We start from the raw sequence: 13,315 nt of genomic DNA, 5'->3' as shown, positions 1-13,315 counted from the left end.
TCTATATACCCACCTTCCATTACTATTCTCTGTTAAACTTCCTAAGGACTATCCAGGTCTGGATGACCAATGACATGTGAGTGTCTTCACCTTAGTTCAAATCTTTATTGCATTATTCCCAGACTACTGCAGTGGTCTCCCAACCCCACCAATCTGCAGATTATAATCAGATCCTTGTGTTTTGTTAATTCCAACTAAAAAGCCTTCAGTAGTTCCTCCCCCTTTGAAAAATCTTTAGTAGTCCTATAATCGATTCTTAAAGTTAGGGAATTTTGGTGGGTGGGAGATGGTGAAGAAAAAGAACATATGATCGTCTTTTTAGATAGGCAAAGGACTTTCTATCCCCATGTGAGAAACACCTATCTCTTACTGAGAGATGTGTGTGTGTGTGTGTGGGGGGGGGGGGGGGATGTAGGTGCGCGTGTTTTCTTCCAGAGTCACTGAGTAAAGTACATATCCCTTTATTGGCACATAAGGCCATCCATACAATGGCTTTAAACTCCCCTCTCATTGCCACTGTGAAACCTTTTTACATAAATTGGTCTATGTTCTGCTCTAGAATATATCTTGCATATTCTTGTCTGAGCAATTTACTGACATTACTTATCTCACCTAGAATTCTCTCATTCTATCTACACTACAGATTTAAGTCAAACAATTTAAATATAAACATTCATCATAGATAGTACTATTTATCATAATTAGTATATCTTAGAGAATAAAATACTCCTCATTCCCAGGAATAAGCAATACTTCCACAAAAAGACTAGTGATTTTCTTCCTCCCTAGGTACTGAGAGCCAGGAGGTTCTTTCAAAGGTGAGTGCTGTAAGAGTAAACCACTTGCTTTCTTTACTTAATAACCATTAAAAACTCCCCATTTCAAATATATGTATTTGTCCATCAATCTAAAAAATTTATAACAATTCATTGCTCCTTCTTATGGTGATCCACTAAGGAATTATTTAGAATACAAGCTAAAATGAAGAGGGGGTAATCCACCCAGGCTGTGAATCTGGGCAGCTTTACAATATTTTCCCTTTTTTTGGAGTTTGACCTCTAATAGGGAAGCACAGACATTTTATAATCATAGTGAAAACTTGCCTTATAAATGACTCTGTAGTTACTCAATAAGAATAATGAGTGAACACCAATAGGAAAATACCTCTAATAGAAAACTAAACTGGATTCTAAGGTTTACTTCTGCTATTTAAGAAACATAAATTGACTAATAGAGTTTTTCATCAGATAAAGAGTTAGTCCCACAGTTACTGAACATGAGGCAACATGGAGGAGGATCATGACACTAGAGAAGGACTTGGTAACACTCTTGCACATGAAATGAAAAATTAGTTTACCTACCAGAGCTGCTTCCCAGCCCCATTGCCTGTATCTTGGATCGTGAGTGAATCGCCACAGGTACCAGTAGGTTTCGATGACTTCTGGACGGAGGATGTAATACTTCTCAGCCTGCCGAACTGCCACCGCCTCTACTGCACCATCGAACTTGAAGGATTCAGGGCCCAGCTTTAATGCTGTAGCATGACCAAAGAAATAATGAGCACAATAAGCCATATGTGTTTGCATGCCAGAGCTTTGTCTCCCCTGAAGGAATGGGGGATGAAGTAAAGTTATTTTTTGTTATTTGTTTTACTTTTACTGCTGCTGTTTTTGCAAAATCAGTGACTTTAAAGATCCACATTTGGCTTTCTTACAATAGACTTATAAATATTCCTATTATTCTGACATGAAGTAGTCTCTCTCATAAATAATGTACACCAACATACTGCTAAATCTATCTAATCCAATAAGAGTCCAGTCATCCTTTGGAAACAAATGCAAAGGTAGGCAGAAGCACATTACATATTCTGCTTTGGCCCAAAATAAAATGAGACAGAAAACTGTACTGTGCAGAATTATTTTTTAAATAGTCAAGACAATTTTAAAGTCCTTTTAATATAACACACACGTAAGAAAACATTTTAGATCTTTTATTTTTCAGTGACATTTTATTTATTTTTTATTTTTTTTAATATATATATTTTATTGATTTTTTACAGAGAGGAAGGGAGAGAGATAGAAAGTTAGAAACATCGATGACAGAGAAACATCGATCAGCTGCCTCCTGCACATCTCCTACTGGGGATGTGCCCGCAACCCAGGTACATGCCCTTGACCGGAATCGAACCCGGGACCCTTCAGTCCGCAGGCCGACGCTCTATCCACTGAGCCAAACCGGTTTCGGCCAGTGACTCAGACTTTGAATTAGATTTAGTTGTAGAGTACATAATTTTTAAAGCATACTATATATGCTAAAATTTATAAAATACAGTATATAAAAATAATATATTTTAAAACTTAAATCAGTTTTTAAAATAAACTTTCTTCTCCTATAGCAGTGATAGTGAACCTCTGACACGCAAACTCATTTTTTTGGTTGATTTTTCTTTGTTAAATGGCATTTAAATATATAAAATAAATATCAAAAATATAAATCTTTGTTTTACTATGGTTGCAAATATCAAAAAATTTCTATATGTGACATAGCACCAGAGTTAAGTTAGGGTTTTTCAAAATGCTGACACGCCGAGCTCAAAAGGTTTGCCATCACTGTCCTATAGTATCAAAACACGCAGCAAGGAAGAGGATGAAATTGCCAATCATCAAGAATTTCCCCAGTAATTTGCCCATTTAGTCCTAAAGTGAGGAATAACCAACAAATTATCAATTATTTTGTAAGAAAACTTCTGTCCAGTTTGAATAAAACATGTCCATTTACACATATATTTCAGCATTACATACTATTTCTTGGATGATATGACTTCCATTCAGGCTGGAATATAGCACTACTTGAAAAGCTTCTTAAGAACTTCTTTCTAATAACACTAGCACCCTAAACCTGGACAATATAAAGTCATCTTTCACTGGGATGGTGAAGTCGCACACAATTACCACTCTTAGCGGCCACCTTTCTTTTCACAAGGCTACACTGGTGGCAAATAGTTTCAAGGTTTCTCACCTCTTTCATGATAATGCTGCACATTTTTTTATTTCCTTAGAAAAGGCAGCACAAAAACTATAATGCTGGTGGACCATAAACAAAACCATGGCATCGATGTTGGCATGATGTGTTGCTGTCACCCAATTTCAGGATTACAAGGGTGACACCATAAGCTCCAAATAATGACAATTCAAAGGAGGCGAAAATAAAGCCTTTCTTACTATGCCCATCCCCCTAAAAAATACAAAACTAAAAACACTGTTGTGATGGTGGATAGTTCTATTAAAAGCAAAACACGTGATCCAGAAGAGTTAACCACAGTTTCTATATGGCTCAGTCTTGGAGAGTTAATGCAGAACTCAAGCAGGGGTTTTAACCTCAAGTTCACGAACTCTACGGGAGGCTTTGGAAGAGGGAGACAGATTTGTGTCCACAAGCCTCTGAAATTGTCGGCAAAACTTTATGGGTGTACAAAAAGCACAGACCAGCTCCTCAATGGGATCTGAAGTTAGGAGTAACCAACAAATTATCAGTATTTTGTAAGAAACCTCTATCTAGCTATTGAAAAGTCTGATATACAATCAACTCTTATTTGTCATTTAATAAATGCTTTTCAAATGATGATAAAAGTCAAACATTATAAGTACTGATATGATGGTAAATCCAATAAAAAAGTAAGGTAAGTTATTTTGTCTGGATTTCTTATGTAAACCTTTCTCAAAGACTATGAGTGCTAAGAAGTAATCAACTGGAGTTTTCAAACGTCAATCTTTTTTACAGAGAGGAGGGGAGAGGGATAGAGAGTTAGAAACATCAATGAGAGAAACATCGATCAGCTGCCTCTTGCACGCCCCCTACTGGGGATGTGCCCGCAACCAAGGTACATGCCCTTGACCGGAATCGAACCTGGGACCCTTGAGTCCGCAGGCCGATGCTCTATCCGCTGAGCCAAACCGGTTAGGGCTAAATGTCAATCTTAAGGCTAACTTTAAATAACTTCTGTAATTACAATGATAATATTGTCTGAACTGAAGGAGAAATTGGCTGCATGGAACTAGTATTTTAAACTCACTAAAAATTGTACTTCATTTATTGGTCATTCATAATTTCTCACATAAAACATACCAGAAAGATAACATAATTGTCCTGTGAGGAGTTGGTGAGTCAAAGTGTATAAGCTATTACATCCATATTTTGGCCAAATCATCAATTTCATGTTTCTGAAGGCACTATTTCATAGGTGTTCTTTTATTTAAGAAACTAGAGTAGAGGCCTGGTGCACAAGATTCATGCACTGGGGGGGGGGGGGAGTCCCTCAGCTTGGCCTGCGCCCTCTTGCAGTCCGGGACCCCTCAGGGGATGTCCGCCTGCCGGCTTAGGCCCAATCCCCAGGGCTCTAACAGTCTGGGACACCTTGCTCCTTACCGCCTGCCTGCAGAGGAGGCCAGAGAGGCTCCCGCTGCGCTCGCCAACCATGAGCCCAGCTTCTGGCTGAGCAGTGCTCCCTCTTGTGGGAGTGCACTGACCTCCAAGGGGCAGCTCCTGTGTTGAGTGTCTGCACCCTGGTGGTCAGTGCGCATCATAGCAACCAGTAGTTCCACCATTTGGTCGATTTGCATATTATGCTTTTATTATATAGGATGTTGTAAAAAACAATTTCATTTACTCTCTATTCCCTATCTTAAACTTCCCACTTACATTTGATATTTCATTTCTAAAAAGAAAATAACTAATCCAACACTTAAAAATTGAATCAAAACCATAAACAATTTAGTGCCTGGACAAGAAGACCTCCAGAGGATGCAAAAATCATATAATGTAGGTAAAGAGACATGAATAAACAAAAAAAATTAAGTAAAATATCAAATGTGATAAAAGTGAGTAGTAAGACAATAAAAGATAAGTTTAAAGAAGACACATATTAGTTGGTGAAGTTATGGGGAAATGCAACTCATATGAATACTCCAAGATAGGTAGGACTCATACAAATAGAAAAATAAGCACATTCAAGTCAACAAAAGAAATTCAACCAAAGATAAAAGCACAAAGAATATTCTAGGATAGGCAATTTGACTATAGTTTGAATGGGCTAATAACAAGGGAAGAACTTAAACTATTTTCCTGTATCCTTTCCTCTAAGGAAAAAATAGTTGTGGAAACTCTTCAAATACATTCAGTACTCTATGTTCAATGGGTCTTTTGTCCATTGGATGTTACATGCGCCTAAACAGATTAAATTCTCCCAACCCCAATTGTGATAGAATTTATCCAGTTTCAGCATGAAATAATTAAATTATATAATAGTCACTTTTAATGATGCTCAGAATTTTTTTTTTAAATCTAAAATCTCAGAAAAAGAATGTACTATATTTTGGAAGTCTTGATACCAGTTTTGCATTATACCTCAGCATAAACTAAAACAACGTACCAATCTAGCTTCCCATGCAGCTATAATAGTTTGAAAAAACCACTAAGTTACTGCTGTATCATAAATAGAATCAGCAATGCTTCCTACAAACCCAGCTAAAAGGTAAACAGCAGGCCATGAAGATTGCCAAATTTTGAACTAATGTTAACGCTAATTCCAACAACAAATGAAAGTGAAATTCCAAGGCAATAATTGTCATATGAATTTAGCTAGAATAACTGCTAAGAAGTGAATGGATATTCTTAAACACAGTGGCCAAAAAATTATAGCATAGATGCAAGAAAACACAGCAGAAGATGTAATGACCTGGTAGGAAACGAGCAGAACTAGGATCGTACTTTTTAATTAATGTATCTAAATTGAGACTAAAGATTAAGTAAAGAACAGTGGAAGTCTTGAAAATATAGGACACAAATCAAACAGTAATCTTTTGCGGAATACCATGGCAAAGAGGGACACAGGTTCATTGACTGAATTTTTTAAAATTAATTTATATTCACAACACAACATTATGAAGAAGATAGGGTAGGTACTAATATCCCAATTTTTTGCAGATGGAGCAACTGAGTCTTAGGAAGGTTTGCCTAAGGCTCACAGATAATATATAGTAAAACAAGGCAATTTTGAATCCTAGTTCACATGTTCTTTCCATAATCGCAGTGTTTCATATCAACATCAGCAATGTCATTATGAAATGTGAAAATCAGAAATATAGAGAATTCTTTCATAACTCTGATATTCTATAAATTTCTCAAAAGCAGGAAATACATCTTGTTAATACTTTTACCTATTAAGCATCCAGCATAATGCTTGGCATATAATAAGTGCTCCATGTTTAAAGGAGTGAATGATTAATTATAATAACTACTAGAGGCCCAATGCAGGAAGAATCATACAAGAATGAGCCTTCTTCCTCCTGGCTGCCGGCACCGCCTTTGCTCTGCCTGGAGCCATCTTTCTGCCTTCCCACACTGCCCAGAGGCCCAGAGCAGCTGGGACGGTGCGGAATGTCTTTGTCCCGCCCCGTCCCTGGCCACTCAGTGCCTGTGTATGCTAATTAACCCGACACACCTTTGCATACTCACTCTTGATTACCTGGTGGCGTCACAAAGGTATGGTCAATTTGCATCTTTACCTTTTACTAGTGTAGATGGTATATCATAGTTTTACTATGTCTGCTGTATTATGAAATCTTACTATTTTTCATCTATTATTTGATTTATGGTCCAAATCTGCGTAACAAGCCTTATTTATGGGTCCTAACATAAATAAACACTTACTGTTCTTTCTGGTCCTCAATGTCTTACTGATCTGAGCTCTATTTTATGTATATATTCTATATCATCAACATAATATAATTTAGCTTCTATTTGTATCTTAGATCACTGATTATACATGTATTATATATTAACACTTAAACTCCCTAAAGTAAGATTTGTTTCAATGTCCTTTTGACTTAGTTATATTTTGTTAAGAAATGAAATCCTTGATTTAGTTAGTGAGGAAACTGCAGGCTCAATTTCACCATAAGTTCAATTCCTTATTATATCAAAGTAACTTGGCAGATTTTGAACCATAATAAATTTTATGCCAATCGTATTTGTGTCATGGATAATTTGTAAATTATCCTTAAAATAGAAATTCAGTTATTTGATATAAGCAACAATTCAACTTCTGAAATCACAAATAGAAATCACTGGTTTTTAGTCTTTCAGGGAACTCATCATCCATTATTTCATATAAAAACATGCATTTTTAAGCCACAGAAAACCGTGGAAGGTCTAATCCAGTTTTCCTCAACCGCATTTTCAGGCTTTTTAAAAACCGATTTGCCTTCTCTTTTCATGAAATTTTAATAATACATACTGTTTACCTATCTATAACTATATGTGTATCTATGCTTTATACATAAAAAATATATTTTTCATTCCCAATTATTGTCACCACTGAGAAACATCACATTTTCCAGGTAAGGACATTGAAGCCCAGAAATATTGCATATTTGCCTAAAGCAATGCCAGAGGATCTTTTAGTTAAAGGAACAAACAACTCAAAAATTGTTAGAAAACTAACTAAGAAACTACTGGTTACCTAGACACCAATTATATATTCAATACAACTACAATTATCTTTTTATTTTCACAAGAGGACAGGCAAGGCATGTAACCTAAATTGGTCTATTTTGTGTCCTTTTATGTAACTTTTCATAGAAGTTGAAAGAAATGGCTAAATGGATTCTTACTATAGGAAAATAAATAATGTTATCCCATACATCCCCAAAATGCCCTACCTTTTGTCTTTAAAACAACTTCTTAAAAACCTCTATTAACAAAAACAGTAGCAGAACTCAGAAATAAAAAGAAAGTGATGCAGGAACACATTTCCAGAATTAAAATTAAAGTCCTTAAGAAAATAATTTTCTGTATTAGAATAACTATTCTGAAATAAAAATGCCTATATATTTTCCTTCTTATTTGTGGACATATTTTTAACTTGCAAGTTATTTTGGACTAAGTAATTAGCATTATTAATATTCTTACCCGTTCTATCATATGACTCGTGGCATGTACGTGCAATTTCTGCCCCTAGCTCTAAATAATGACCAGCTTTGTTCCTGGAACCATCTGCTCCAAGTGCAAACATTCCCCCAGCAAAGCAGGCCAAATGTCCCATCTTCTTTTCCAGGTGCCCATTCTTCCATTCTCCAATAAAGGTAAGGCCTCCACGGGATTTCTTAATAAGATGTTTTTCTATAGCCTACAAGAAAGAGTAGATATTCAAAATTTCAGAAGCAAAATATCAGTGTTCAAACTTACTGCATCCTTCTGACTATAAAACCTTGTTAATATAAGACTCCATAAAGCAGTAACTTTCCCAAATTGGAAGGCTTAATTTACAATGAGTTTTGGAGTAATCAAGTTGCATATGAGCAAAGCAATACATGCCACATACTAGTTCAACTCCTGTGTACTTTTGTAAACAACTATAGAAAATTGATTCCCTAAAAGGTAAAGATATAAATTAGGAAATAATAACTTTTGCTTAATTTAAAAACAAACTAAAACTCTAAGTACTGATCAATGGCTAGAGTCAGAATTGTATATACTTTACAGTATATACAAAATATACAATTTTTAAAAAGTGATTAAAATCATTAAAGGGATATGTTTACACTAGATCAGAAACCAAGTAACATACTAAGTGGTTAACACACTGTTCTATTTCACAGTTTTTGCTTGGAAATATCACATACAAGTGTTGCCAAGAATGAAACTTGTTCCAAATGTAAACTGCCACAACACTGTGGTATGAGGTTATATAAATATAGAACTGTGGTTAAGAGCACAGGCTCTGGAGCCAGGCTGTTTAGTTCCAGGCTCCATCACTTACTGGTGCATCCTTCATAAAGTTACTTCAACTCTCAGTGCCTTGAAGTCCTCGTGTGTGAAGTGTAGGAAGGATTAAGTTACTTCACATACGTAAAAGGGTTAGAACAGTGCCTGGCACGTGGGAAGTACTATATACTGTTTTGCCCTTATTATTTACCCAGAGGCTCTCAATATACATGTTCAATGGGTCATTTGAAAGAAGAAATGTTCATGGAAATGCATGTAAAGTCAGAAATTTTTCTAGTCTCTACAGACAATAACTAAAAATAATTAAAATAATTGTTCATACATAAATATGTTACAGTAAATTCTTTCTTCTATAATTTCTTTAAAATGCCACAATAAAGGAACACTTAATATAAGACTTTTATATTAAAAAACTTAAACTCTACAATGAATGCACATAATAAAATGCATATAAGATGTCCATCTGTCACTATCAAATACAATGTATATGCCATATGTTAAACAGGTAAGTGTTCTGAGCATAATTACCTCAATAGCATCATCATACATGTTTCTAGCCTCAAGGTCTGTTTTATCTGACATCAACCATGCTTTCAGTAAGTATTCATAAAAACTGTCTCCCAGCCCACCAACTGATGTATGATCTGTAACAAAGAGAAAAGAGAAGGATGGAGGTGGAGAAAAGAGAAGACAGAAGACAATTACATAATGTTTTTCAGTTAAAATGACTATTTAAAAATTATGTTGACAGCTCTATTTCCAACATACTTCAAATTTAGTCCAGTAAGAGCATACTATAATCACTCTCCTCTACGTATACCCAATTTTCTAGAAAAATCTTCTTCTGCTGGGTGTATTTCACATACTTAGTAGTCTTCTTTTTCTTCAGTCACATAGTTTGCATAGTGTCACACATCCAAACATTTCCATTACTGAAAATAATTATCTTTCGTATATTAATGGTTTTAACTATATAAGCTATAAGATTAAATGTAAGAGACATACTAAAATCTGATGTTAACCGAAAAGAGCTCATTTTTCTATAGATAGTGAATGGTGAATTCTGTGCAGTAGGCAGTAAATTTAAAGAAATCTACAAAGAAAAAAAACCCAAGAATTCCTTTGTAATGTCACCTTGCACAATATTAAGTTGTTGAATCAATATCCTTGATTACTACTTATATAGCTATTAGTATATATTTGTTCGTCCTAGGTATATTCTTATTTTTATAGATGAAATATCATCCATACTTTTAATCTTATCCGATTTAACAATAATTCCCAAGGCAACTATACTCTTTTATTCCTGACTTTCTATAAACCCTACCCCCCATCCTCAAGCTTTGTTTCAAAACTCACATCTTCTCTTCATGAAAAGAAAAATATCACATATTACATTCATATATTAGTTTTTCAAATTAGAGAGAAAGGACGAACTATTCAGGTTTATGGAAACAACTGTCTATCTGGGAGAAAATACATATTAATATTTATATCTTTAGCGCACAAAAATTAATTTGTGGTGGATTAATGATTTAAAAGTAAACAAAACTTAAGTATAACAGAAGGAAAACCAACATAGGGCACATACAATTAACAACAAAATTGATAATTAACCTAAGAAAGGAAGCTCAACTCCACTAATGATCAGAGAAAAGCAAATTAAAACAATGAGATTCCATTTTTGTCTATTTAATGGGCAAACATTTTAAAAGATTAATAATGATGTTGATAAGGTATGGCTCAGAGTTGCTGGAACTTAAAAGGCAATTTTATAGTAGCTATCAAAATGTAACCTAGGTTTCCTAGTTCTGGAATTACACTACACTAACACTTGCACAAATATACAACACTGATCTAAATGCATCACAGCACTATTTCCATTAGTAAAATAGTAAGATACGTTATATGTCTAAAAAAGTGACTAAATAAATTACGTATAAACATACATACATATACATACATACTCTAGCAGACCATGAAATCATTGAAGAGAATCAGGCAAATCTGTAACCTGATATTGGAGGATATTTATTATATGTTGTTGAGTAGGGGGCAAAAAAGCAAGTTTCAGAACAACATAGTTTGATACTACTAAAGAATTGCGTGTTTAAAGAATGCTATTGTACACATAGAAAAGGTTTGAAAAGACAACTGTCAACAATGATTACATCTAAAAAAAGGAGCCCTTCAATTTTTACTTTATATGCTTACATTTTATCGAAATACATGTATCTTATGTAATTAAGTCATCTTGTTATAGAAAGTAATAAATGGGGGGAAAGTGCCCTCATTCACTTCAGGCAATATGTCTGCCTGTACTCATTTAATAATTCACTTGTACCTTAAACAAGCCCATGTTCCCTATAATGACTTTGAACAAATATCTGCTTTTAGCTCTACTTTTCACTCATATAATTCAAATACTTGTACCTACTGTTTATAAACCTCTGGAGTTACAACAGTTTCCTTTTCTCCAATTCTTGGAGTATATTCTAGATTATGCTATTCTTAACGATCTACTCACCCACTCCCAGCCAAAATATGTTCTACAAGCTTGTTGAAATATCTTGTTCGTTATGATCTCTCAACTTGCCTCCAAATCTCTTTACTTTTATTTGATTACTAGAGGCCCGGTGCATGCAATTCGTGTGTGTGTGGGAGGGAATCCCCTCAGCCCGGGTCTCGCAATCCGGGACTGCTGGCTCCTAATTGCTCACCTGCCTGCCTGATCACCCCTAACCACTCTGCCTGCCTGCCTGCCTGATCGCCCCTAACCACTTGCCTGCCTGCCTAATCACCCCTAACTGCTTGCCTGCTTGCCTGATCACCCCTAACCGCCTCTGCCTCGGCCCCTGCCACCACGTCTTCGTCCGGAATGATGTCCAGAAGGTCATTCGGCTGTCCATTCTAATTAGCATATTATACTGTTATTATTATAGACTCCTTTTTACATTTCTGTACTTTCATTTCATTCTAGTCTCAGGAAGGATGGTTGGCCACAGTGGTAGAGTTATAGCTCAATCTTCTACCATGAAGCAGAAGTCCTAATAAACCTTTCGTAAGTTTACTTCCTTTTGGATATCTCTGCAATTAGCTAATGTTAAATATATTGACTTTCTCATTCCCTTGTCTCCTAATTTGTTCCCACTGCTCAATCATGAATAAAAACCAAAGCATGTGGGAGCCCAGGGAATCTTAGTTTACTCTACTACTTCTTGCTAGTGTTGGACTTTTAATTGTAACCAGTGTTATTCAAGATAATTTTAGGTGGTATATAAAATATCTTTTAAAAATTGTAATAGTTTTATTAATTAACCTTATCAAGATGATCTTTTAACTGACTCTGATTTTGAAAGAAGCTCTACTGTGGATAAAACGCTATTACACAACACCACATGGTACAGAGAAATCGTTCATGAAAGGGGGATTCAATTGATACAGCAAACTTCATTGTTATCTTAAGAAATTGCCACAGGCATCCCAACTTTCAGCAACCACCACCTGATAGCAGCCATCAATAAGAAGCCACTGTGGAGGATGCATTGATCAGGGATGATATTAACTGTGGGAGAGAACTGAAGGCCTAATTAACTGAAGGGAAGAAGAAATGAAGGCCAGATCCTCAAAGGAGTTTGAATTTGGGGCATGTTGAGCTTGAGGTGCCAGTTGGATATATAAATGAATATGATAAACAGGCAATCAGATATGCAGAAATCCAGAGAGAGCACTACGTTAGGGGTATACACTGGGGAGTCATCAATACATAAAATGGATTTGAGCCATGGGAGTTTACCCAGAGAGAATGGAATGATTAGAGGATATAAATGGTACTCTGGAGCATAATACTTAGAGAAGAGTCATCAAAATAACATACAGGGTTTTGTAAAAGAAGCTCTGGCTATATTGTAGATCTCTGGAAAGAACAAATGAGCAGGAAAGTAAACAAGATTAAAAGTAGAACAGAATTAAAAGAGGTGAACTAGTGAGGGAAAACAGGGAAAAGCAAAATCATGGCTTAGGAGAAATGTTTTTTGGATCCATGAATTATTGCCAGAGTTTATGGTTTAGCTGTATGTTACTCAGGTTACAGTATATAGTCACAGTCCTGCTCAGAGGTTCTCTCCAACTCTTCTAACCTATTGCTCCAGTGGAAGATTATCCTATATAATAAAAGCCTAATATGCAAATTGACCAAACAGCGGAATGACCGGTGGAACGACCAGTGGATATGATGTGCACTGACCACCAGGGGGAGGACACAGGAGCTGCCCCCAGCCCACAGGCCCCAGGCCAGCCAAGGTGGGTGCCAGCAGGGGGGCCCCCAATCGCCCCGCCAGTCACCCCTCAGAGGGAGGCAGCCAGCGGCAGTGGCAAAGAGCAGGGCCAGTGAACAAGCAGCGCCAGGCCTAGGGACCCTACCCATGCACGAATTTCATACACTGGGCCTCTAGTATGCTTAATAAATGAACACACAGCAGAAGCCTGAGATCCACGATAACTATGGAATTTATCACCCAGTAGTCTGACT

At 36.1% G+C, this 13,315-nt stretch overlaps 1 protein-coding gene across 1 annotated transcript in view; it reads right to left on the bottom strand.

The window, feature by feature from the left end:
- Positions 1-13,315, bottom strand: part of MAN1A2 (mannosidase alpha class 1A member 2) — a 67,676-nt gene that overhangs the window by 10,369 nt on the left and 43,992 nt on the right. The window contains exons 9-11 of the mRNA XM_081112049.1: positions 9,313-9,428; positions 7,969-8,185; positions 1,362-1,534 (exon numbers count right to left, since the gene is read on the bottom strand). Coding sequence (XP_080968175.1) covers positions 1,362-1,534; positions 7,969-8,185; positions 9,313-9,428 — 506 coding nt within the window. The remainder of the gene's footprint in view (positions 1-1,361; positions 1,535-7,968; positions 8,186-9,312; positions 9,429-13,315) is intronic.

The sequence above is a fragment of the Myotis nattereri genome, assembly GCF_964212035.1.
Source record: "Myotis nattereri genome assembly, chromosome: 18".
Lineage (NCBI taxonomy): Eukaryota > Metazoa > Chordata > Mammalia > Chiroptera > Vespertilionidae > Myotis > Myotis nattereri.
Note: the sequence above shows the minus strand (reverse complement) of the source record. Positions and strands in the feature narration are given on the sequence as shown.